Genomic DNA, 23,895 nt, shown 5'->3' on the forward strand with positions numbered 1-23,895 from the left:
TTCACAAAGTAAGGTTTTGGTAGATGATGTCACCATAGTCTATGATAGGATGCAGTATTCAGGTTACTAAGGTCTTTTAAATGGATATAGTAAAACAATTATTAGATCTGTATAGTATACAAAGCTTATAGTTAACTGTTTTTCCCAATATAATCAATATGCTTTCCAAAAGATTCATAATCAGTACTTAATCCCAGATATTTCAAACGATCAACACTTTCCAGCCTTGCAACTATTCATACTGGCATGATGTTTCATAACTCATCCATGACCCCTGACCTATGTGAAACATATGACTGTGTTATTGTTTGTTTGTTTGTTGTAGGAACGGTCCGCAGGTTTCTCGAGAACCATGGAAAGAGCATAGAGATGGTGGTGTTCGCTGTGACGGATATGGAAGAGGTGTGTTCTTATATTCTTCTCTGCACATACCTTCGCTGTTTTACACATTCCTAGGTTTATGTGCACATAAATGTACTGGCTTATTCTTAGGGCAACCAACATTTTCTGTAGTGTAACTGAACTCAAGGTAATGTTTGGAGCTGTGTTTCGAAGGTCATGTTTCCATGGTTTATTGTGATTATCCACTCCATTTGTTATTCGTAGAGAACGTAAAATATTTCAAAGAGAACATTAGTGTTCCAGTATGAGGTAATTATTCATGTCAAAAGAAGGCAGAGCAACTATTTTATTGATAAGGAGAGTACGTTTTTTATTTTTATGTCAGTCTGGGGAAACTGAGGGTTTTTGTGTTAGAAAGCATGTGCGGGTGTGTGGCATTATTTTATATATGTGTGTTTAACATCTGTTTTTGTATGTGTGTCTTAGCCTACATACAGGAAGCTGCTTCCTCTCTACTACCCTCGTTCTGATGAAGAGGAGCGCGCCAGCCTGCCCCTAATCCCTGCTGACATTGGCAACTCAGAGGGTGAGCCTGTAGTCCCAGAGAGACAGATCCGCATCGCTGAGAAACCAGGCAGCCTGGAAGGTAAGACTACATTTCCCACAACCCACTAGGTGCGACTCATCTCCTAGCTGTAAAGCTGAACATGGTTTCAATATGTTTATCATAGTACATAGTAACAACTTCCATTCCATGTACAGTACCAGTCAAAAGTTTGGACACCTACTTATTCAAGGATTTTTCTTTATTTTACTATTTTCTACATTGTAGAATAATAGTGAAGACATCAAAACTATGAAATAACACATGGAATCATGTAGTTACCAGAAAAGTGTTGCTGAGCACTTGTTGCTGAGCACTTGCTTTTCCTTCACTCTGCGGTCCACCTCATCCCAAACCATCTCAATTGGGTTGAGGTCGGGTGATTGTGGAGTCCAGGTCATCTGATGCAGCACTCCATCACTCTCCTTCTTGGTCAAATAGCCCTTGCACAGCCTGGTGGTGTGTTGGGTCATTGTCCTGTTGGAAAAACAAATGATTGTCCCACTAAGAGCAAACCATATGGAAGGCGTATCGTTGCAGAATGCTGTGGTAGCCATGCTGATTAAGTGTGCCTTGAATTCTAAATAAATCACTGACAGTGTCACCAGCAAAGCACTCCCACAAATCACAACTCCTCCTCCATGCTTCACGGTGTGAACCACACATGTGGAGATCATCTGTTCACCTACTCTGCGTCTCACAAAGACATGGCGGTTGGAACATAAAATCTCCAATTTGGACTCATCAGACCAAAGGACAGATTTCCACCGGTGTAATGTCTATTGCTCGTGTTTCTTGGCCCAAGCAAGTCTCTTCTTCTTATTGGTGTCCTTTTAGTATTGGTTTCTTTGCAGGAATTCGACCATGAAGGCCTGATTCACGCAGCCTCTGAACAGTTGATGTTGAGATGTGTCTGTTACTTGAACTCTGAAACATTTTATTTGGGGCTGGTAACTCTAAGGAACTTATCCTCTGCAGCAGAGGTAATTCTGGGTCTTCCTGTCCTATGGCGGTCCTGATGAGACCCAGTTTCATCATAGTGCTTGATTATTTTTGCGACTGCACTTGAACAAACGTTCAAAGTTCTTGACATTTTCTGGATTGACTGACCTTCATGTCTTAACGTAATGATGGGCTGTCGTTTCTTTTTGCTTGTTTTTTGCTTGTTTTACCAAATAGGGCTATCTTCTGTATACCCCCCTACCTTGTCACAGCACAACTGATTGGCTCAAATGCATTAGGAAGGAAAGAAATTCCACAAATTAACTTTTAACAAGGCACACCTGTTAATTGAAATGCATTCTATGAAGCTGGTTGAGAGAATTCAAAGCTGCTATCAAGGTAAAGGGTGGTTACTTTAAAGAATCTCAAATATAAAATGGTGATAATAGACCTGCTGCCACCAGCAGTCCTGTGCAGCAGCTGTAGTTCCTGGTGTCTGAACAGAACTAGCTAGTGCTGCCTAGTTTAGGTTCTGTGTCCATGGAGAAACACTCAGTGGACATAGGAGAATAATGCAGGATGATCTGTCATAGTCGAGTCAGTGGAACATCTCAGTCATATCCTCAACGCGCACGAGCACACACAACACATACCGAGTGAGGGATCTTACGTCAGATTGGAAGACATTAGAAGCCATCTAATTGTTAAATTAAGCATGTCTTGCTGTTGATTAATATTTTCCAATGAGCAGGTGCAGTAACTGCAGAAAGGAGCACATACAGTGCCTTCGGAATGTATTCAGACCCCTTGACTTTTTCCACATTGTTACAGCCTTATTCTAAAATGCATTAAATACATTTTCCTCTGCAATATACACACACTACCCCATAATGACAAAGTGAAAACAGGTTGTTAGAAATGTTATCAAATGTATTCAAAATAAAAATCTGAAATACCTTATGTAAATAAGTATTCAGACCCTTTGCTATGAGACTCAAAGTTGAGCTCAGGTGAATCCTGTTTTCGTTGATCATCCTTGAGATGTTTCTATAACTTGATTGGAATCCACCTGTGGTAAATTCAATTGATTGGACATGATTTGGAAAGGCACACACCTGTCTATATAAGGTCCCACAGTTGACAGTGCATGTCAGAGCAAAAACCAAGCCATGAGGTCGAAGGAATTGTCCATAGAGCTCCGAGACAGGATTTCGTCGAGGCAGAGATCTGGGGAAGGGTATGAAAACATTTCTGCAGCATTGAAGGTCCCGAAGAACATAGTGGCCTCCATCATTCATAAATGGAAGAAGTTTGGAACCACCAAGACTCTTCCTAGAGCTGGCCGTCCGGCCAAACTGAGCAATTGGGGGAGAAGGTTCTTGGTCAGGGAGGTGACAAAGATTCCGATGGTCACTCTGACAGAGCTCCAAAGTTGCTGTGGAGATGGGAGAACCTTCCAGAAGGACAACCATCTCTGCAGAACTCCACCAATCAGGACTTTATGGTAGGGTGGCCAGACAGAAGCCAAAGGGCACCTTAAAACAAGATTCTCTGGTCTGATGAAACCAAGATTGAACTCTTTGGCCTGAATGCCAAGCATCACATCTGGAGGAAACCTGGCACCATCCCTACGGTGAAGCATGGTGGTGGCAGCATTATGCTGTGGGGATGTTTTCCAACGGCAGGGACTGGGAGACTAGTCAGGGTCAAGGGAAAGATAAACGCAGCAAAGTACAGAGAGATCCTTGATGAAAACCTGCTCCAGAGTGCTCAGGACCTCAGACTGGGAGCGAAGGTTCACCCTCCAACAAGACAACGACCATAAGCACACAGCCAAGACAACACAGGAGTGGCTTCGGAACAAGTCTCTGAATGCCCTTGAGCGGCCCAGCCAGAGCCTGGACTTGAACTCGAACGAACATATCTGGAGAGTAGAGGTCGACCGATTTATGATTTTTCAACGACAATACCGATTTATTGGAGGACCAAAAAAAGCCAATACCGATTAATTGTGCGATTTTTAATTTTAATTTTTTTTAAATGTATTTGTAATAATGACAATTACAACAATACTGAATGAACAATGAACACTTATTTTAACTTAATATAATACATCAATCAAATCAATTTAGCCTCAAGTAAATAATGAAACATGTTCAATTTGGTTTAAATAATGCAAAAACAAAGTGTTGGAGAAGAAAGTAAAAGCGCAATATGTGCCATGTAAAAAAGCTAATGTTTAAGTTCCTTGCTCAGAACATGAGAACATATGAAAGCTGGTGGTTCCTTTTAACATGAGTCTTCAATATTCCCAGGTAAGAAGTTTTAGGTTGAGGTTATTATAGGAATTATAGGACTATTTCTCTCTCTACCATTTTGTTTTTCATATTCCTTTGACTATTGCCAGTGTAGCAGTATAGCTTCCGTCCCTCTCCTCGCCCCTTCCTGGGCTCGAACCAGGAACACATCGACAACAGCCACCCTCGAAGCATCATTACCCATCGCTCCACAAAAGCCGCGGCCCTTGCAGAGCAAGGGGAACAACTACTCCAAGTCTCAGAGCGAGTGACGTTTGAAACTTTATTAGCGTGCACCCCGCTAACTAGCTAGCCATTTTACATCGGTTACACCAGCCTAATCTCGGGAGTTGATAGGCTTGAAGTCATAAACAGCTCAATGCTTGAAGCAAAGCAAAGAGCTGCTGGCAAATGCACGAAAGTGCTGTTTGAATGAATGCTTACAAGCCTGCTGCTGCCTACCACCGCTCAGTCAGACTGCTTTATCAAATCATAGACTTAATTATAACACAATAACACACAGAAATATGAGCCTTTGGTCATTAATTTGGTCGAATCTGGAAACTAATTTTGAAAACTAAATGTTTATTCTTTCAGTGAAATACGGAACCGTTCCGTATTTTATCTAACGGATGGCATCCCTAAGTCTAAATATTGCTGTTACATTTTACAACCTTCAATGTTATGTCATAATTATGTACAATTCTGGCAAATTAATTACGGTCTTTGTTAGGAATAAATGGACTTTACACAGTTTGCAACGAGCCAGGCGGCCCAAACTGCTGCATATACCCTGACTGCTTGCAAGGAACGCAAGAGAAGTGACACAATTTCCCTTGTTATAAGAAATTCATGTTAGCAGGCAATATGAACTAAATATGCAGCTTTAAAAATATATACTTGTGTTTTGATTTTAAAGAAAGGCATTGATGTTTATGGTTAGGTACACATTGGTGTAACGACAGTGCTTTTTCCGCGAATGCGCTTGTCAAATCATCACCCGTTTGGCGAAGTAGGCTGTGATTCGATGAGAAATTAACAGGCACCGCATCGATTATATGCAACGCAGGACACACTAGATAACTACACATGGTTGATGATATTACTAGTTTAACTAGTGATTATGTTAAGATTGATTGTTTTTTATAAGGTACGTTTAATGCTAGCAGGCTCCTTGTGGAGTGCAATGTAAGGCAGGTGGTTAGAGCGTTGGACTAGTAACCGGAAGGTTGCAAAAACGAATCCCCGAGCTGACAAGGTAAAAATCTGTCGTTCTGCCCCTGAACAAGGCAGTTAACCCACCATTCCTAGGCCGTCATTGAAAATAAGAATGTGTTCTTAATAACCTCTTTGGGATAAGGGGCAGTATTTTCACGTCCGGATGAAAAGCGTGCTCAAAGTAAACTGCCTGCTACTCAGGCCCAGAAGCTAGGAAATGCATATAATTTGGATAGAAAACATTCTAAAGTTTCTAAAACTGTTAAAATAATGTCTGTGAGTATAACAGAACTTATTTGGCAGGCGAAACCCTGAGGACAAACCATCCTGGGGGGAAAAAATTGAGGTCACCGAGTTTTCTATTGGGTTTCTATGGGAAACTAGATTTGAGGCACCTGGTTGCAGTTCCTATGGCTTCCACTAGATGTCAACAGTCTTTAGGAATTGGTTGATGTTTTTCCTTTGAGAAATGAAGAAGTATGGCTGTACTTTCTAAGTGTCAAGCCAATTGGACTCTTTTGTTTGGTGCGCGCGACCTGGAGCTCGCTCCACTTTGATTTTATCCGCTATTTAACACAGTATATTCTGTCTTAAATGTTATCGATTATTTACGTTTTAGGATCCCTAAAGTTGGATTAGGAAAGTTGTTTGAAATGTTTGGACCAAGTTTACAGGTAACTTATTAGATAATTTGTAGTCATGTTGGGCGAGTTGGAACCGGTGCATTTTTTTATCAAATGCGCCAAATAAATGGACATTTTGGGGACATAAAGAAGGAATTTATTGAACAAAATTACCATTTGTGTTGTTTCTGGGACATATTGGAGTGCCAACAGAAGAAGATCCTCAAAGGTAAGGCATGAATTATACCGTTATTTCTGACTTTCGTGTTGCACCTGCTTGGTTGAAATATGATTTTCATGTGTTTGTATGATGGGGCGCTGTCCTCAGATAATCGCATGGTTTGCTTTCACCGTAAAGCTTTTTTGAAATCTGACATGGTGGCTGGATTAACAAGAAGTTAAGCTTTATTCTGGTGTATTGCACTTGTGATTTTATGAAAGTTAAATATTTCAAATAATTTAATTTGAATTTCGCGCTCTGCAATTTCACTGGATGTTGTCGAGCAGAACGTCTAGCCGTAACAGGTTTTAACTGACTTGCCAAGTTAAATAAAGGTGTAAAAAAAAAATATATATTTTTTTTAAATCAGCCACAAAATACCGATTTTTCCAATTGTTATGAAAACGCGAAATCGGCCCTAATTAATCGGCCATTCCGATTAATCGGTCGACCTCTACTGGAGAGACCTGAAAATAGCTGTGCAGCAACGCTCTCCATCCAACCTGAAAGAGCTTGAGAGGATCTGCAGAGATGGGAAAAACTCCACAAATACAGGTGCATATACATTTAGCAAAAATGTCTAAACTGTTTTTGGCTTTGTCATTATGGGGTATTGTGTGTAGATTGATGAGGGGGAAAAAACAATACATTTTAGAATAAGGCTGGAACATAACAAAAGGCACTGTATGTCTTCAATAAAGGAATCCAAGATGGCCTCCCTCTTGTTTTTTGGGGTGTTGAATATGTTTCTCTTTCGGTAAGGGTGTTTTTTTTAGTTTTGTTTAAATGTGTTTGTGTACTGAACTGTAGTGCTGAACTGGTGTACTTTAGCCACTTGTGTTCATTTTAGCCATGTGTATGTTTGTGTTCGTATCAAGATTGTGTGTGTGTACCTCTTTTTTGATGACTCTTGTCCATATGGGGCTCCAGACCCAGAGGTGTTGATCCAAGACAAACAGGCTGTGTGTGAGTTAGGCCCAATGACAAACACTGGAATCAATACACACACACACACACACACACACACACATATATATTCTGCCTAATCCAGAGGGGCCATGGATGAGCTGCTTCTCTTGCCTTGGGCTGAATGGCTCAGGTCTGGGAGGACAGCCCAAGGTCTAGACACTAGACAATTTAAATAAACATACCGGAGAGACCGGCCCAGTTTCACCACCAGTGAACATGTGAAGTGTGATGTTTCATGCTTATTTTGTGTGTTTGTGTGGCTTTTCACAGCAGTGCTTTGAAAGATTATATTTGTTGATACAACATTGAGGGAAAGTATTTTAGAGTTGGAAGTAGTTTTCATAGAATGATGTGTCTGTGTGTACTGGGTAGATGACTGTGAGGAGGAGACTCTGGACTCAGACCTGGGCCAGGTGGGGAATCATGCGTTTGCCCGGATGGAGGGAGATGTGGACAAACAGCGCAAACTCATCCTGCAGGGCCAGCTGTCTGACGCAACCATCCACAAACAGCACCAGAGAAAGTGAGTCTAACACAACTTGTAAACAGAGATGGGCAGTATTTCTGTTACATGTATTTGAAATACGTATTTGAAATACTTCTGAGTGTTTTGTATGTTGTATTTCACTGAGCTGAACTACACTCCAATGTATTATGTAACAAGATACTTTCGAAAGCTGTAATTTGTATTTTCAAAATACAATTCTATTCCATTTATTTTATAGCGGTTCACAATTGTATGGCCCCCTTTCACCCTACATTGGTATCAAAAGTCTGATGGCACTGGAGTAATACGAGTGTCTGCTAAATTACAAAATGTATATGTAAAAATGAAAAGTATGCTGAGGAGAATTCTAATGAGCTACCCTCGAAACAAGGCCAATGGCAATACCCAGTGTGCTTTGCAGTTGTTCATTTTCACATGTACATTTTGGTCATTTAGCAGACACTCTTATCCAGAGTGACAGTGCATTCAACGAAGGTAGAGGAACAACAACATATCACAGTCATAGCAAGTAAGACGTTTTTGTAACTGTTACTGAGAATGTTGTTTCTGTTCAGCCAGCTACTTGAAATACTTGCAAATGTATTTTAAAATAGAAAACACATGTATTTTAATTAAATACAATACTTTGAAAAAGTATCTTATTTTATTTTGATACATTGGTCTTTAGGGTATGCATCCTATACCCTAGATTTACCAACATTTACAGTACACCCTAAGCCAGTACAATACTGAGTGTTGACATAATGTGTTATAACCTCTCCTGTTGTCGCAGTTATAACCGCTGGTTATGTCGAGCCAGGGCAGAGGACTTGTCTGACATAGCAGCACTGAAAGCCTTATATCAAACTGGTGAGTTGGGAGAGTGTGTGTTTGTGCGTGTTTTTTCTGTATGTGTTTGATCTCTAGTGTGTTGGAGATGGAAATCTTTTTCCCAGCTCATCAAGGGGAGATAATACGTTTTCTAATTTTTTGTTATCAGGATTAAAAATGGCCAGTAATGAAATGGCCTCCGTGGTCATGGCAGGATGTCTTACTTTCTCTCTCCCTCTCCTTTTTATATTTATTTTATTGAGCCTTTATTTAACTCGGCAAGTCAGTTCAGAACAAATTCTTATTTACAATGACGGCCTACCCCGGCCAAACCCGGATGGCACTGGGCCAATTGTGCGCCGCTGTATGGCACTCCCAATCTCGGCCGGTTGTGATACAGCCTAGGATTGAACCAGGGTCTGTAGTGACACCTCTAGCACTGATGTATATATTTTTTTTACCGTTATTTTACCAGAAAAGTTGACTGAGAACACGTTCTCATTTACAGCAACGACCTGGGGAATAGTTACAGGGGATGAATGAGCCAATCGTAAGCTGGGGATGATTATTTGACCGTGATGGTATGAAGGACAGCTTGGGAATTTAGCCAGGACACGGAAGTTAACACCCCTACTCTTACGATAAGTGCTATGGGATCTTTAATGACCTCAGTCAGGACACCCGTTTAACGTCCCATCTGAAAGACGGCACCCTACACAGGACAGTGTCCCCAATCACTGCCCTGGGGCATTGGGATATTTTTTAGACCAGAGGAAAGAGTGCCTCCTACTGGCCCTCCAACACCACTTCCAGCAGCATCTGGTCTCCCATCCAGGGACTTACCAGGACCAGCCCTATGCAGTTCCTTAGACCACTGTGCCACTCAGGATCTCCTGCTCTCCCTCTTTCACTTACGCTGTCTCTTGCCTCATTCTCTTTGTTCCCACGCTTTCATTTGGTTTCATTTAGTTCTTTGGTTCATTCGTTTGTGTTTATTTTTCAGCGATGGCAATTTATTAAGTGGGGCTCATAACACCCTCCTGTTTCAGTGAGTGTAATTGTCCCATGTCTCCTCTAGGAGGCAGTGTAGTAACACTGGCAGGCCACTGGGCCATGTGTGTGAGTGTGTGTGTGTGTTCCCACAGGTGTTGACGTGTGTGTGTGTGTGTTCCCACAGGTGTTGACGTGTGTGTGTGTGTGTTCCCACAGGTGTTGACGTGTGTGTGTGTTCCCACAGGTGTTGACGTGTGTGTGTGTGTGTTCCCACAGGTGTTGACGTGTGTGTGTGTGTGTTCCCACAGGTGTTGACGTGTGTGTGTGTGTGTTCCCACAGGTGTTGACGTGTGTGTGTGTGTGTTCCCACAGGTGTTGACGTGTGTGTGTGTGTGTTCCCACAGGTGTTGACGTGTGTGTGTGTGTGTTCCCACAGGTGTTGACGTGTGTGTGTGTGTGTTCCCACAGGTGTTGACGTGTGTGTGTGTTCCCACAGGTGTTGGTGTGTGTGTTCCCACAGGTGTTGGTGTGTGTGTTCCCACAGGTGTTGGTGTGTGTGTTCCCACAGGTGTTGGTGTGTGTGTTCCCACAGGTGTTGGTGTGTGTGTTCCCACAGGTGTTGGTGTGTGTGTTCCCACAGGTGTTGGTGTGTGTGTTCCCACAGGTGTTGGTGTGTGTGTTCCCACAGGTGTTGACGTGTGTGTGTGTGTGTTCCCACAGGTGTTGACGTGTGTGTGTGTGTGTTCCCACAGGTGTTGACGTGTGTGTGTGTGTGTTCCCACAGGTGTTGACGTGTGTGTGTGTGTGTTCCCACAGGTGTTGACGTGTGTGTGTGTGTTCCCACAGGTGTTGACGTGTGTGTGTGTGTGTTCCCACAGGTGTTGACGTGTGTGTTCCCACAGGTGTTGACGTGTGTGTTCCCACAGGTGTTGACGTGTGTGTTCCCACAGGTGTTGACGTGTGTGTTCCCACAGGTGTTGACGTGTGTGTGTGTTCCCACAGGTGTTGACGTGTGTGTGTGTTCCCACAGGTGTTGACGTGTGTGTGTGTTCCCACAGGTGTTGACGTGTGTGTGTGTGTGTGCGTTCCCACAGGTGTTGACGTGTGTGTGTGTGTGTGCGTTCCCACAGGTGTTGACGTGTGTGTGTGTGTGTGCGTTCCCACAGGTGTTGACGTGTGTGTGTGTGTGCGTTCCCACAGGTGTTGACGTGTGTGTGTGTGTGTGTGTGTGTGCGTTCCCACAGGTGTTGACGTGTGTGTGTGTGTTCCCACAGGTGTTGACGTGTGTGTGTGTGTGTTCCCACAGGTGTTGACGTGTGTGTGTGTGTGTTCCCACAGGTGTTGACGTGTGTGTGTGTTCCCACAGGTGTTGACGTGTGTGTGTGTGTGTGTGTTCCCACAGGTGTTGACGTGTGTGTGTGTGTGTGTGTGTGTGTGTGTGCGTTCCCACAGGTGTTGACGTGTGTGTGTGTGTGTGTGCGTTCCCACAGGTGTTGACGTGTGTGTGTGTGTGTGTGCGTTCCCACAGGTGTTGACGTGTGTGTGTGTGTGTGTGCGTTCCCACAGGTGTTGACGTGTGTGTGTGCGTTCCCACAGGTGTTGACGTGTGTGTGTGTTCCCACAGGTGTTGACGTGTGTGTGTGTTCCCACAGGTGTTGACGTGTGTGTGTGTTCCCACAGGTGTTGACGTGTGTGTCTGTGTGTTCCCACAGGTGTTGACGTGTGTGTGTGTGTGTTCCCACAGGTGTTGACGTGTGTGTGTGTGTGTGTTCCCACAGGTGTTGACGTGTGTGTCTGTGTGTTCCCACAGGTGTTGACGTGTGTGTCTGTGTGTTCCCACAGGTGTTGACGTGTGTGTCTGTGTGTTCCCACAGGTGTTGACGTGTGTGTCTGTGTGTTCCCACAGGTGTTGACGTGTGTGTCTGTGTGTTCCCACAGGTGTTGACGTGTGTGTCTGTGTGTTCCCACAGGTGTTGACGTGTGTGTCTGTGTGTTCCCACAGGTGTTGACGTGTGTGTCTGTGTGTTCCCACAGGTGTTGACGTGTGTGTCTGTGTGTTCCCACAGGTGTTGACGTGTGTGTCTGTGTGTTCCCACAGGTGTTGACGTGTGTGTCTGTGTGTTCCCACAGGTGTTGACGTGTGTGTCTGTGTGTTCCCACAGGTGTTGACGTGTGTGTCTGTGTGTTCCCACAGGTGTTGACGTGTGTGTCTGTGTGTTCCCACAGGTGTTGACGTGTGTGTCTGTGTGTTCCCACAGGTGTTGACGTGTGTGTCTGTGTGTTCCCACAGGTGTTGACGTGTGTGTCTGTGTGTTCCCACAGGTGTTGACGTGTGTGTCTGTGTGTTCCCACAGGTGTTGACGTGTGTGTCTGTGTGTTCCCACAGGTGTTGACGTGTGTGTCTGTGTGTTCCCACAGGTGTTGACGTGTGTGTCTGTGTGTTCCCACAGGTGTTGACGTGTGTGTCTGTGTGTTCCCACAGGTGTTGACGTGTGTGTCTGTGTGTTCCCACAGGTGTTGACGTGTGTGTCTGTGTGTTCCCACAGGTGTTGACGTGTGTGTCTGTGTGTTCCCACAGGTGTTGACGTGTGTGTCTGTGTGTTCCCACAGGTGTTGACGTGTGTGTCTGTGTGTTCCCACAGGTGTTGACGTGTGTGTCTGTGTGTTCCCACAGGTGTTGACGTGTGTGTCTGTGTGTTCCCACAGGTGTTGACGTGTGTGTCTGTGTGTTCCCACAGGTGTTGACGTGTGTGTCTGTGTGTTCCCACAGGTGTTGACGTGTGTGTCTGTGTGTTCCCACAGGTGTTGACGTGTGTGTCTGTGTGTTCCCACAGGTGTTGACGTGTGTGTCTGTGTGTTCCCACAGGTGTTGACGTGTGTGTCTGTGTGTTCCCACAGGTGTTGACGTGTGTGTCTGTGTGTTCCCACAGGTGTTGACGTGTGTGTCTGTGTGTTCCCACAGGTGTTGACGTGTGTGTCTGTGTGTTCCCACAGGTGTTGACGTGTGTGTCTGTGTGTTCCCACAGGTGTTGACGTGTGTGTCTGTGTGTTCCCACAGGTGTTGACGTGTGTGTCTGTGTGTTCCCACAGGTGTTGACGTGTGTGTCTGTGTGTTCCCACAGGTGTTGACGTGTGTGTCTGTGTGTTCCCACAGGTGTTGACGTGTGTGTCTGTGTGTTCCCACAGGTGTTGACGTGTGTGTCTGTGTGTTCCCACAGGTGTTGACGTGTGTGTGTGTGTGTGTGTTCCCACAGGTGTTGACGTGTGTGTGTGTGTTCCCACAGGTGTTGACGTGTGTGTGTGTGTGTGTGTTCCCACAGGTGTTGACGTGTGTGTGTTCCCACAGGTGTTGACGTGTGTGTGTGTTCCCACAGGTGTTGACGTGTGTGTGTGTGTGTGTGTTCCCACAGGTGTTGACGTGTGTGTGTGTGTGTTCCCACAGGTGTTGACGTGTGTGTGTGTGTGTTCCCACAGGTGTTGACGTGTGTGTCTGTGTGTTCCCACAGGTGTTGACGTGTGTGTCTGTGTGTTCCCACAGGTGTTGACGTGTGTGTCTGTGTGTTCCCACAGGTGTTGACGTGTGTGTCTGTGTGTTCCCACAGGTGTTGACGTGTGTGTGTGTGTTCCCACAGGTGTTGACGTGTGTGTGTGTGTTCCCACAGGTGTTGACGTGTGTGTGTGTGTTCCCACAGGTGTTTGTGTGTGTGTGTGTTCCCACAGGTGTTTGTGTGTGTGTGTGTTCCCACAGGTGTTTGTGTGTGTGTGTGTTCCCACAGGTGTTTGTGTGTGTGTGTGTTCCCACAGGTGTTTGTGTGTGTGTGTGTTCCCACAGGTGTTGACGTGTGTGTGTGTGTGTGTGTTCCCACAGGTGTTGACGTGTGTGTGTGTGTTCCCACAGGTGTTGACGTGTGTGTGTGTGTTCCCACAGGTGTTGACGTGTGTGTGTGTGTTCCCACAGGTGTTGACGTGTGTGTGTTCCCACAGGTGTTGACGTGTGTGTGTTCCCACAGGTGTTGACGTGTGTGTGTTCCCACAGGTGTTGACGTGTGTGTGTTCCCACAGGTGTTGACGTGTGTGTGTTCCCACAGGTGTTGACGTGTGTGTGTTCCCACAGGTGTTGACGTGTGTGTGTTCCCACAGGTGTTGACGTGTGTGTGTGTGTTCCCACAGGTGTTGACGTGTGTGTGTGTGTTCCCACAGGTGTTGACGTGTGTGTGTGTGTTCCCACAGGTGTTGACGTGTGTGTGTGTGTGTGTGTTCCCACAGGTGTTGACGTGTGTGTGTGTGTGTGTGTTCCCACAGGTGTTGACGTGTGTGTGTGTGTGTGTTCCCACAGGTGTTGACGTGTGTGTGTGTGTGTGTTCCCACAGGTGTTGACGTGTGTGTGTGTGTGTTCCCACAGGTGTTGACGTGTGTGTGTGTGTGTTCCCACAGGTGTTGACGTGTGTGTGTGTGTGTTCCCACAGGTGTTGACGTGTGTGTGTGTGTGTGTTCCCACAGGTGTTGACGTGTGTGTGTGTGTGTGTTCCCACAGGTGTTGACGTGTGTGTGTGTGTGTTCCCACAGGTGTTGACGTGTGTGTGTGTGTGTTCCCACAGGTGTTGACGTGTGTGTGTGTGTGTTCCCACAGGTGTTGACGTGTGTGTGTGTGTGTTCCCACAGGTGTTGACGTGTGTGTGTGTGTGTTCCCACAGGTGTTGACGTGTGTGTGTGTTCCCACAGGTGTTGACGTGTGTGTGTGTTCCCACAGGTGTTGACGTGTGTGTGTGTTCCCACAGGTGTTGACGTGTGTGTGTGTTCCCACAGGTGTTGACGTGTGTGTGTGTTCCCACAGGTGTTGACGTGTGTGTGTGTTCCCACAGGTGTTGACGTGTGTGTGTGTTCCCACAGGTGTTGACGTGTGTGTGTGTTCCCACAGGTGTTGACGTGTGTGTGTGTTCCCACAGGTGTTGACGTGTGTGTGTGTTCCCACAGGTGTTGACGTGTGTGTGTGTTCCCACAGGTGTTGACGTGTGTGTGTGTTCCCACAGGTGTTGACGTGTGTGTGTGTTCCCACAGGTGTTGACGTGTGTGTGTGTGTTCCCACAGGTGTTGACGTGTGTGTGTTCCCACAGGTGTTGACGTGTGTGTGTTCCCACAGGTGTTGACGTGTGTGTGTTCCCACAGGTGTTGACGTGTGTGTGTTCCCACAGGTGTTGACGTGTGTGTGTTCCCACAGGTGTTGACGTGTGTGTGTTCCCACAGGTGTTGACGTGTGTGTGTTCCCACAGGTGTTGACGTGTGTGTGTGTGTTCCCACAGGTGTTGACGTGTGTGTGTGTGTTCCCACAGGTGTTGACGTGTGTGTGTGTGTTCCCACAGGTGTTGACGTGTGTGTGTGTGTGTGTTCCCACAGGTGTTGACGTGTGTGTGTGTGTGTGTGTTCCCACAGGTGTTGACGTGTGTGTGTGTGTGTGTTCCCACAGGTGTTGACGTGTGTGTGTGTGTGTGTTCCCACAGGTGTTGACGTGTGTGTGTGTGTGTTCCCACAGGTGTTGACGTGTGTGTGTGTGTGTTCCCACAGGTGTTGACGTGTGTGTGTGTGTGTTCCCACAGGTGTTGACGTGTGTGTGTGTGTGTGTTCCCACAGGTGTTGACGTGTGTGTGTGTGTGTGTTCCCACAGGTGTTGACGTGTGTGTGTGTGTGTTCCCACAGGTGTTGACGTGTGTGTGTGTGTGTTCCCACAGGTGTTGACGTGTGTGTGTGTGTGTTCCCACAGGTGTTGACGTGTGTGTGTGTGTGTTCCCACAGGTGTTGACGTGTGTGTGTGTGTGTTCCCACAGGTGTTGACGTGTGTGTGTGTTCCCACAGGTGTTGACGTGTGTGTGTGTTCCCACAGGTGTTGACGTGTGTGTGTGTTCCCACAGGTGTTGACGTGTGTGTGTGTTCCCACAGGTGTTGACGTGTGTGTGTGTTCCCACAGGTGTTGACGTGTGTGTGTGTTCCCACAGGTGTTGACGTGTGTGTGTGTTCCCACAGGTGTTGACGTGTGTGTGTGTTCCCACAGGTGTTGACGTGTGTGTGTGTTCCCACAGGTGTTGACGTGTGTGTGTGTTCCCACAGGTGTTGACGTGTGTGTGTGTTCCCACAGGTGTTGACGTGTGTGTGTGTTCCCACAGGTGTTGACGTGTGTGTGTGTTCCCACAGGTGTTGACGTGTGTGTGTGTTCCCACAGGTGTTGACGTGTGTGTGTGTTCCCACAGGTGTTGACGTGTGTGTGTGTTCCCACAGGTGTTGACGTGTGTGTGTGTTCCCACAGGTGTTGACGTGTGTGTGTGTTCCCACAGGTGTTGACGTGTGTGTGTGTTCCCACAGGTGTTGACGTGTGTGTGTGTTCCCACAGGTGTTGACGTGTGTGTGTGTTCCCACAGGTGTTGACGTGTGTGTGTGTTCCCACAGGTGTTGACGTGTGTGTGTGTTCCCACAGGTGTTGACGTGTGTGTGTGTTCCCACAGGTGTTGACGTGTGTGTGTGTGTTCCCACAGGTGTTGACGTGTGTGTGTGTGTTCCCACAGGTGTTGACGTGTGTGTGTGTGTTCCCACAGGTGTTGACGTGTGTGTGTGTGTTCCCACAGGTGTTGACGTGTGTGTGTGTGTTCCCACAGGTGTTGACGTGTGTGTGTGTGTTCCCACAGGTGTTGACGTGTGTGTGTGTGTTCCCACAGGTGTTGACGTGTGTGTGTGTGTTCCCACAGGTGTTGACGTGTGTGTGTGTGTTCCCACAGGTGTTGACGTGTGTGTGTGTGTTCCCACAGGTGTTGACGTGTGTGTGTGTGTGTGTTCCCACAGGTGTTGACGTGTGTGTGTGTGTGTGTTCCCACAGGTGTTGACGTGTGTGTGTGTGTGTGTTCCCACAGGTGTTGACGTGTGTGTGTGTGTGTGTTCCCACAGGTGTTGACGTGTGTGTGTGTGTGTGTTCCCACAGGTGTTGACGTGTGTGTGTGTGTGTGTTCCCACAGGTGTTGACGTGTGTGTGTGTGTGTGTTCCCACAGGTGTTGACGTGTGTGTGTGTGTGTGTTCCCACAGGTGTTGACGTGTGTGTGTGTTCCCACAGGTGTTGACGTGTGTGTGTGTGTGTGTTCCCACAGGTGTTGACGTGTGTGTGTGTGTGTGTTCCCACAGGTGTTGACGTGTGTGTGTGTGTGTGTTCCCACAGGTGTTGACGTGTGTGTGTGTGTGTGTTCCCACAGGTGTTGACGTGTGTGTGTGTGTGTGTTCCCACAGGTGTTGACGTGTGTGTGTGTGTGTGTTCCCACAGGTGTTGACGTGTGTGTGTGTGTGTGTTCCCACAGGTGTTGACGTGTGTGTGTGTGTTCCCACAGGTGTTGACGTGTGTGTGTGTGTTCCCACAGGTGTTGACGTGTGTGTGTGTGTTCCCACAGGTGTTGACATGTGTGGCAGGACGGTGATGGTTCTTGTTGGCAGAAATATTCCTGTGACCCTCATCGACATGGAAAAGGTACCAGGCCTCATTCGCAGGCAAGATCATGAACGTTACAGTTTTAGTGGTGCAATAGAATACAGATGAATGTTGTTGCTCTTTGTGAAAGCCTTGACCGCTCCTCCATGTGTGTCTCCACTGCAGGCCCTGCTGTACTTCATCCATGTCATGGACCACATCACAGTGAAGGAGTATGTGATGGTTTACTTCCACACTCTGACTGGAGAACACAACCGTCTGGACTCTGAATTCCTTAAGAAGCTCAACGAGATTGTAGATGCCAAGTAAGACACATACACCATGCGTTTTATTGGTTTAGTGAGGCGAGAGAGAGCTAGATTAACTGAAGTCTATAGAGACAATTACACTGTTTGTTACCAGATACGATGTGCGACTCAAATCTGAACGCGTAAGATGAAACTGGTCTTCAGCAAGTCCTTTCCATGAATGAGGTTTTACCATGAAATTGTTATTGGCTCTATGAGCTGTCAGTTGTAGTTTGTTCTTTAGAGAGTACAGTTGGCTCATCCTCCAGTAAGACCGCAGTTTCGTTTCATTGACCAGTGCTGGTTTATCACCTTTTTGTATAGCATCCAAATATATTGTTCACACTGCCAAGGAGCTCGGAGAAGGTTCCCAGAAAGCATTGGCAGTGAGGCGCCTCAAATCAGAGACGCTAACATTACGAAAGCATTACCATTTCCTGCCAGCGCTACAACCTTCACTGAACAAACAGCCTGTTGCAGACAACAATCAGCCATGAGTGAACTTCATGTGCAATTGAAGAAAACGGCATCAGGCTCTGTGTGACTTAAAATAAATCTCGCTTCCTCTGTGTCAAGACTAAGAAAAGCACCATACACTGAGCACTATGTCAACACTACACAACACTATACAACTCTGACCTTGCGTGCCTCTATTTGAGTCAACCACGGAAAAAAATTCTTTGTCTACTCACACCATCACACTGGACTGGAGCTGAAAACCACATACTGCCAATGAATACCAGATGGCTTCTCACCCTCAACCCTATAGCCGTAGATAAGGCAGCACCACTCACACCCACACTATCTCCTCAGCAGTGGGCAGTTTCACCCAGTCATTCTGAGAAATCTAGAGGGAGATATTGACTGTCAGCCTCTGGACATACCACATAACTTCTTCTTTTGTGACAACGGAGATTAGTCTTTGAAGCTAGTTTTTGTAGTCATTGAAAAATCTGTTGGGGGTTTTATCTAGTGTTCCTATGATCTAACGGAAAGTCATCTCACTTATTAGTAGATCAACTGAGTTTACACCAATAATAACATGTTTGTTAGCTCTTGGCACCGCTGACTTCTTTTCCCAAGCATTGTGATGAGCAAGCTGTGATCCCCATGAGAGAATCCCTGCGGCCCCCGTAAGAGAATGCTCTAGACCAGGGTTTCCCAAACTTTGTCCTGGGGCCCCCTCTGGGTGCAAGTTTTTTGGTTTTGTCCTAGCATTACACAGCTGATTGAAATATTTGAAGCTTGATGATGAGTTGGTCATTTGAATCAGCTGTGTAGTGTTAGGGCAAAAAACTAAATGTGCACCCAGAGGGGGCCCCAGAACCGAGTTTGGGAAACCCTGCTCTAGACCAATAAAAAGGACAGACTACATTAGGAACTCTGTTTTGGTCATCTCTTTAGAGTTGGCTTTTGGACTTAGCAGAGATCTGTTTTGGAAATGACTATTCTTTCCCTAGGTCTAGACCCAAGAAGAGACCCTCAAGAACCTGTCTGGCAGGGGAGATGAGGGAGTGAAAGGCTGTTCCACTATGGAGACAGATGGGTCAGAATTTGGCCTTTAAGGATTGTCCCAGGCCCAAACAAGGCCATATTCTACCTTCCTGTGGTGTCTTCTAGGTCTCCTGTGGTGTCTTCTAGGTCTCCTGTGGTGTCTTCTAGGTCTCCTGTGGTGTCTTCTAGGTCTCCTGTGGTGTCTTCTAGGTCTCCTGTGGTGTCTTCTAGGTCTCCTGTGGTGTCTTCTAGGTCTCCTGTGGTGTCTTCTAGGTCTCCTGTGGTGTCTTCTAGGTCTCCTGTGGTGTCTTCTAGGTCTCCTGTGGTGTCTTCTAGGTCTCCTGTGGTGTCTTCTAGGTCTCCTGTGGTGTCTTCTAGGTCTCCTGTGGTGTCTTCTAGGTCTCCTGTGGTGTCTTCTAGGTCTCCTGTGGTGTCTTCTAGGTCTCCTGTGGTGTCTTCTAGGTCTCCTGTGGTGTCTTCTAGGTCTCCTGTGGTGTCTTCTAGGTCTCCTGTGGTGTCTTCTAGGTCTCCTGTGGTGTCTTCTAGGTCTCCTGTGGTGTCTTCTAGGTCTCCTGTGGTGTCTTCTAGGTCACTGATGAAACTGGTTAAATGGTTATTTGCTTGGTGCGGTTTTCTCAAGTGCCCTATAAGCCTGCACTGGCTGTGGGTGGTTACTGTGAACACAATGTACTTCCAAAAGATGATGGGTTTGTTCCACATTATATGAAATGGGACTAAAACCATGTAATTACATGGTAGTTTACATAGGCAGGTTTAGGGTATTGCTATTGCAAATACATCGGTAGTCCATGGCGTGGGAAAGGGTAGAGGGTTGTGTGTTTCTGTGTGTGCAGGTTTCTGTGCTCTTGGATGCCTTGGGGCAAAAAAAAAATTTGTGGAGGGGGGGCAGTACCATGTGCCTTGGTCTGAGAAAACTGCTACATTTGGAGCAGTTTCATGGACGTTTGTCTGTTTTGTAAAAATGCACTCTTATTTCCAGACATATTTACATGTTTTATGTTGCTGTTTTTTTTCTCAATAAGCACAAATATAAGTCATCGTTAGAATAATAATGACGACTATGTAACATGCTAGCCAATGGTGATGTGTCAGTGAATTCATTCTGTAGTTCCGGGCAGCCTCCGAGAATAACATCAATTTATACGCTGATTCGGTGAGTGAGTTTATAAGGAAGTGCATTGGATATGTGGTACCCACTGTGACTATTAAAACCTACCCGAACCAGAAACAGTGGATAGATGGTGGCATTCGCGCAAAACTGAAAGTGCGAACCACTGCATTTAACCATGGGAAGATGACTAGGAATATGGCTGAATATAAACAGTGTAGTTATTCCCTCCACAAGGCAATCAAACAAGCAACATTTCGGTATAGGGACAAAGTGGAGTCGCAATTCAAGGGCTCAGACACAATATGTATGTGACAGGGTCTACAGACAATTAAGGATTACAAAAAGAACACCAGCCACGTCACAGACACCGATGTCTTGCTTCCAGACAAACTAAACACCTTCTTTGCCCGCTTTGAGGATAATACAGTGCCACCAACATGGCCGCTACCAAGGACTGTGGGCCCTCTCTCTCCTTCTCCATGGCCGACCTGAGTAAGACATTTAAAAGTGTTAACCCTCGCAAGGCTGCTGGCCCAGACGGCATCCCTAGCTGCGTCCTCAGATCATGCGCAGACCAACTGGCTGGTGTGTTTACGGACAAATTCAATCTCTCCCTATCCCAGTCTGCTGTCCCCACATGCTTCAAGATGGCCACCATTGTTTCTGCACCCAAGAAGGCAAAGCTAACTGAACTAAATGACTATCGCCCCAAAGCACTCACTTCTGTCATCATGAAGTGCTTTGAAAGACTAATCGAGGATCATATCACCTCCACCTTACCTGCCACCCAATGTTCATCGACTACAGGTCAGCATTCAACACCATTGTACCCTCCAAGCTCATCATTAAGCTTGAGGACCTGGGTCTCAACCCCGCCCTGTGCATTTGGGTTCTGAACTTTCTGACTGGTGGCCGCCAGGTGGTGAAGGTAGGAAACATCACCTCCACTTCACTGATCCTCAACACTGGGGCCCCACAAGGGTGTGTGTTCAGCCCCCTCCTGTACTCCCTGTTCACCCATGACTGCATGGCCATGCACACCTCCAACTCAATCATCAAGTTTACAGGTGACACAACAGTAGTGGGCTTGATTACCATCAACGACGACGAGACAACCAACGAGGATGAGGTGAGAGCACTCTGAGTGTGGTGTCAGGAAAACAACCTCTCGCTCCTCAATGTCAACAAAACAAAGGAGATGACCGTGGACTTCAGGAAACAGCAGAGGGAGCACCCCCCTGTCCACATCGACGGGACAGTAGTGGAGAAGGTGGAAAGTTTTTATTTTATTTTTTAAGTTCCTCGGCATACACATCACTGACAAACTGAAATGGTCCACCCACACAGACAGTGTGGTGAAGAATGCGCAACAGCGCCTCTTCAATCTCAGGAGGCTAAAGAAATTTGGCTTGTCACCTGATATCCTCACAAACTTTTTCAGATGCACAATTGAGAGCATCCTTTGTGCTGCAATACCACCTGGTATGACAACTGCACCACCCAGAGGGTGCGGTCTGCACAACGCATCACCGTGGGCGAACTACCTGCCCTCCAGGACATTTACAGCATCCGATGTCACAGGAAGGCCAAAAAGAACAACATCCACCCAAGCCACTGCCTGTTCACCACGCTACCATCCAGAAGGCGAGGTCAGTGCAGGTGCATCAAAGCTGGGACCTAGAGATAGAAGCTGTTTTTCAATCTCAAAGCCATCAGACTGTTAAACAGCCATCACTAGCACAGAGGGGCTTCTGCCTACATACAAACTCAAAGTCATTGGCCACTTTATTAAATGGATCACTAGTCACTTTAATAATGCCACTTTAATAATGTTTACATATCTTGCATTACTCATCTCATATGTATATACTTTATTCTGTTGCATCTTGCCCTATGCCCATCGGTCGTCGCTCATCCATATATTTATATGTTCATATTCTTACTCCATCCCTTTACTTAGATTTGTGTGTGTTAGGTATTTGTTGTGGAATTGTTAGATATTACTTCACTGTCGGAACTAGACGCACAAGCATTTTGCTACACTCGCATTACATCTGCTAACCATGTGTATGTGAAAAATAAAATTGTATTTTATGTCGTTGATGTTTTTTGCTTTGTTTTATATTCTAGGTTTAAGAAGAACTTGAGGGCTTTCTACTTTGTACACCCCTCATTTCGCTCCAAGGTAAAGTACAGTACCTGCCTTTTTCTGCTTCCCCCAAACTCTGTTGTATGTATTTATACTACTGTGTGTATAAAAGGCATTGCTGTAAAATTATTTACAGTGCATTCGGAAAGTATTCAGACCCTTTGACTTTTTCCACATTTTGTTACGTTACAGCCTTATTTTAAAATGTATTAAATCGTTTTTTTCCCTCATCAATCTACACACAATGTCACATAATGACAAAGCATAATAGGTTTTTAGACATTTTTGCTAATGTATAAAAAGTTTAACTGAAATATCACATTTGCTTAAGTATTCAGACCCTATACTCAGTACTTTGTTGAAGCACCGTTGGCAGTGATTACAGCCTCAAGTATTTTTGGGTATGACACTACAAGCTTGGCAGACCTGTATTTGGGGAGTTTCTCCCATTCTCTGCTGATCCTCTCAAGCTCTGTCAGGTTAGATGGGGTGAGTCACTGTACCGTTATTTTCAGGTCTCCAGAGATGTTCGATCGGGTTCAAGTCCGGGCTTTGGCTGGGCCACTCAAGGACATTCAGAGACTTGTCCCGAAGTAACTCCTGCGTTGTCTTGGCTGTGTGCTTAGGGTCGTTGTCCTGTTGGGAAGTGAACCTTCGCCCCATTCTGAGGTCCTGAGCACTCTGGAGCAGGTTTTCATCACGGATCTCTCTGTATTTTGCTCTTTTCATCTTTCCCTCGATCCTGACTGGTCTCCCAGTCCCTGCCACTGAAAACATCCCCACAGCATGATGCTGCCACCGCCGTGCTTCATCGTCGGGATGGTGCCAGGTTTCTTCCAGATGTGACGCATGGCATTGAGGCCAAAGAGTTCAATCTTGGTTTCATCAGAGCAGAGAATCTTGCTTCTCATTGTCTGAGAGTCCTTTAAGGTGCCTTTTGGCAAACTCCAAGCGGGCTGTCATGTGCCCTACTGAGGAGTGGCTTCCGTCTGGCCACTCTACCATAAAGGCCTGATTGGTGAAGTGCTGCAGAGATGGTTGTCCTTCTGGAAGGTTCTCCCGTCTTCACAGAGGAACTCTGGAACTCTGTCAGAGTGACCATCGGGTTCGTGGTCACCTTCCTGACCAAGGCCCTTCTCCAATTTCTCCGTTTGGCCGGGCGACCAGCTCTTGGAAGAGTCTTGGTGGTTCCAAACTTCTTCCATTTAAGAATGAGGGAGGCCACAGTGTTCTTGGGGACCTTCAATGCTGCAGAAATGTTTTGGTACTCTTCCCCAGATCTGTGCCTCGACACGATCCTGTCTCGGAGCTCTACAGACAATTCCTTCGACCTCATGGCTTGGTTATTGCTCTGACATGCACTATCAACTGTGGGACCTTATATAGACAGGTGCGTGTCTTTTCAAATCATGTCCAGTCATTTGAATTTACAGGTAGATTCCAATCAACTTGTAGAAACATCTCAAAGATGATCAATGGAAACAGGACGCACCTGAGCTCAATTTCGAGTCTCATAGCAAAGGGTCTGAATACTTATGTAAATAAGGTATTTATGTTAAACCAGTTTTCGCTTTGTCATTATGGGTTATTGTGTGTAGATGTATTTTATTTTTGAATCCATTTTAGAATAAGGCTGTAACGTAGCAAAATGTGGAAATAATCAAGGGGTCTGAATAGTTTCTGAATGCACTGTATACTACATTGTCTACAAGGCATTGTTGGGATATGTACATGTACTAGGGTTGGGGTCAATTCCATTTCAATTCAGGAAAGACACTGAAATTCCAATTCTCTTCAATCACTTTAAATAAGGAAAAAAATTGAATTTGGTTTACTTTCTGAATTGA

The 23,895-nt window shown here is 46.0% G+C and overlaps 1 protein-coding gene across 1 annotated transcript in view; it reads left to right on the top strand.

Moving 5' to 3' along the window:
• Positions 1–23,895, top strand: part of LOC129820986 (ganglioside-induced differentiation-associated protein 2-like) — a 43,300-nt gene that overhangs the window by 13,660 nt on the left and 5,745 nt on the right. Inside the window, exons 6-12 of the mRNA XM_055878172.1 lie at positions 326–402; positions 829–988; positions 7,588–7,738; positions 8,496–8,572; positions 16,949–17,025; positions 17,152–17,291; positions 22,030–22,084. Of these exons, the coding sequence (XP_055734147.1) occupies positions 326–402; positions 829–988; positions 7,588–7,738; positions 8,496–8,572; positions 16,949–17,025; positions 17,152–17,291; positions 22,030–22,084 (737 nt within the window). The remainder of the gene's footprint in view (positions 1–325; positions 403–828; positions 989–7,587; positions 7,739–8,495; positions 8,573–16,948; positions 17,026–17,151; positions 17,292–22,029; positions 22,085–23,895) is intronic.

The sequence above is a fragment of the Salvelinus fontinalis genome, chromosome 23, assembly GCF_029448725.1.
Source record: "Salvelinus fontinalis isolate EN_2023a chromosome 23, ASM2944872v1, whole genome shotgun sequence".
NCBI classification, from domain to species: Eukaryota; Metazoa; Chordata; class Actinopteri; order Salmoniformes; family Salmonidae; genus Salvelinus; species Salvelinus fontinalis.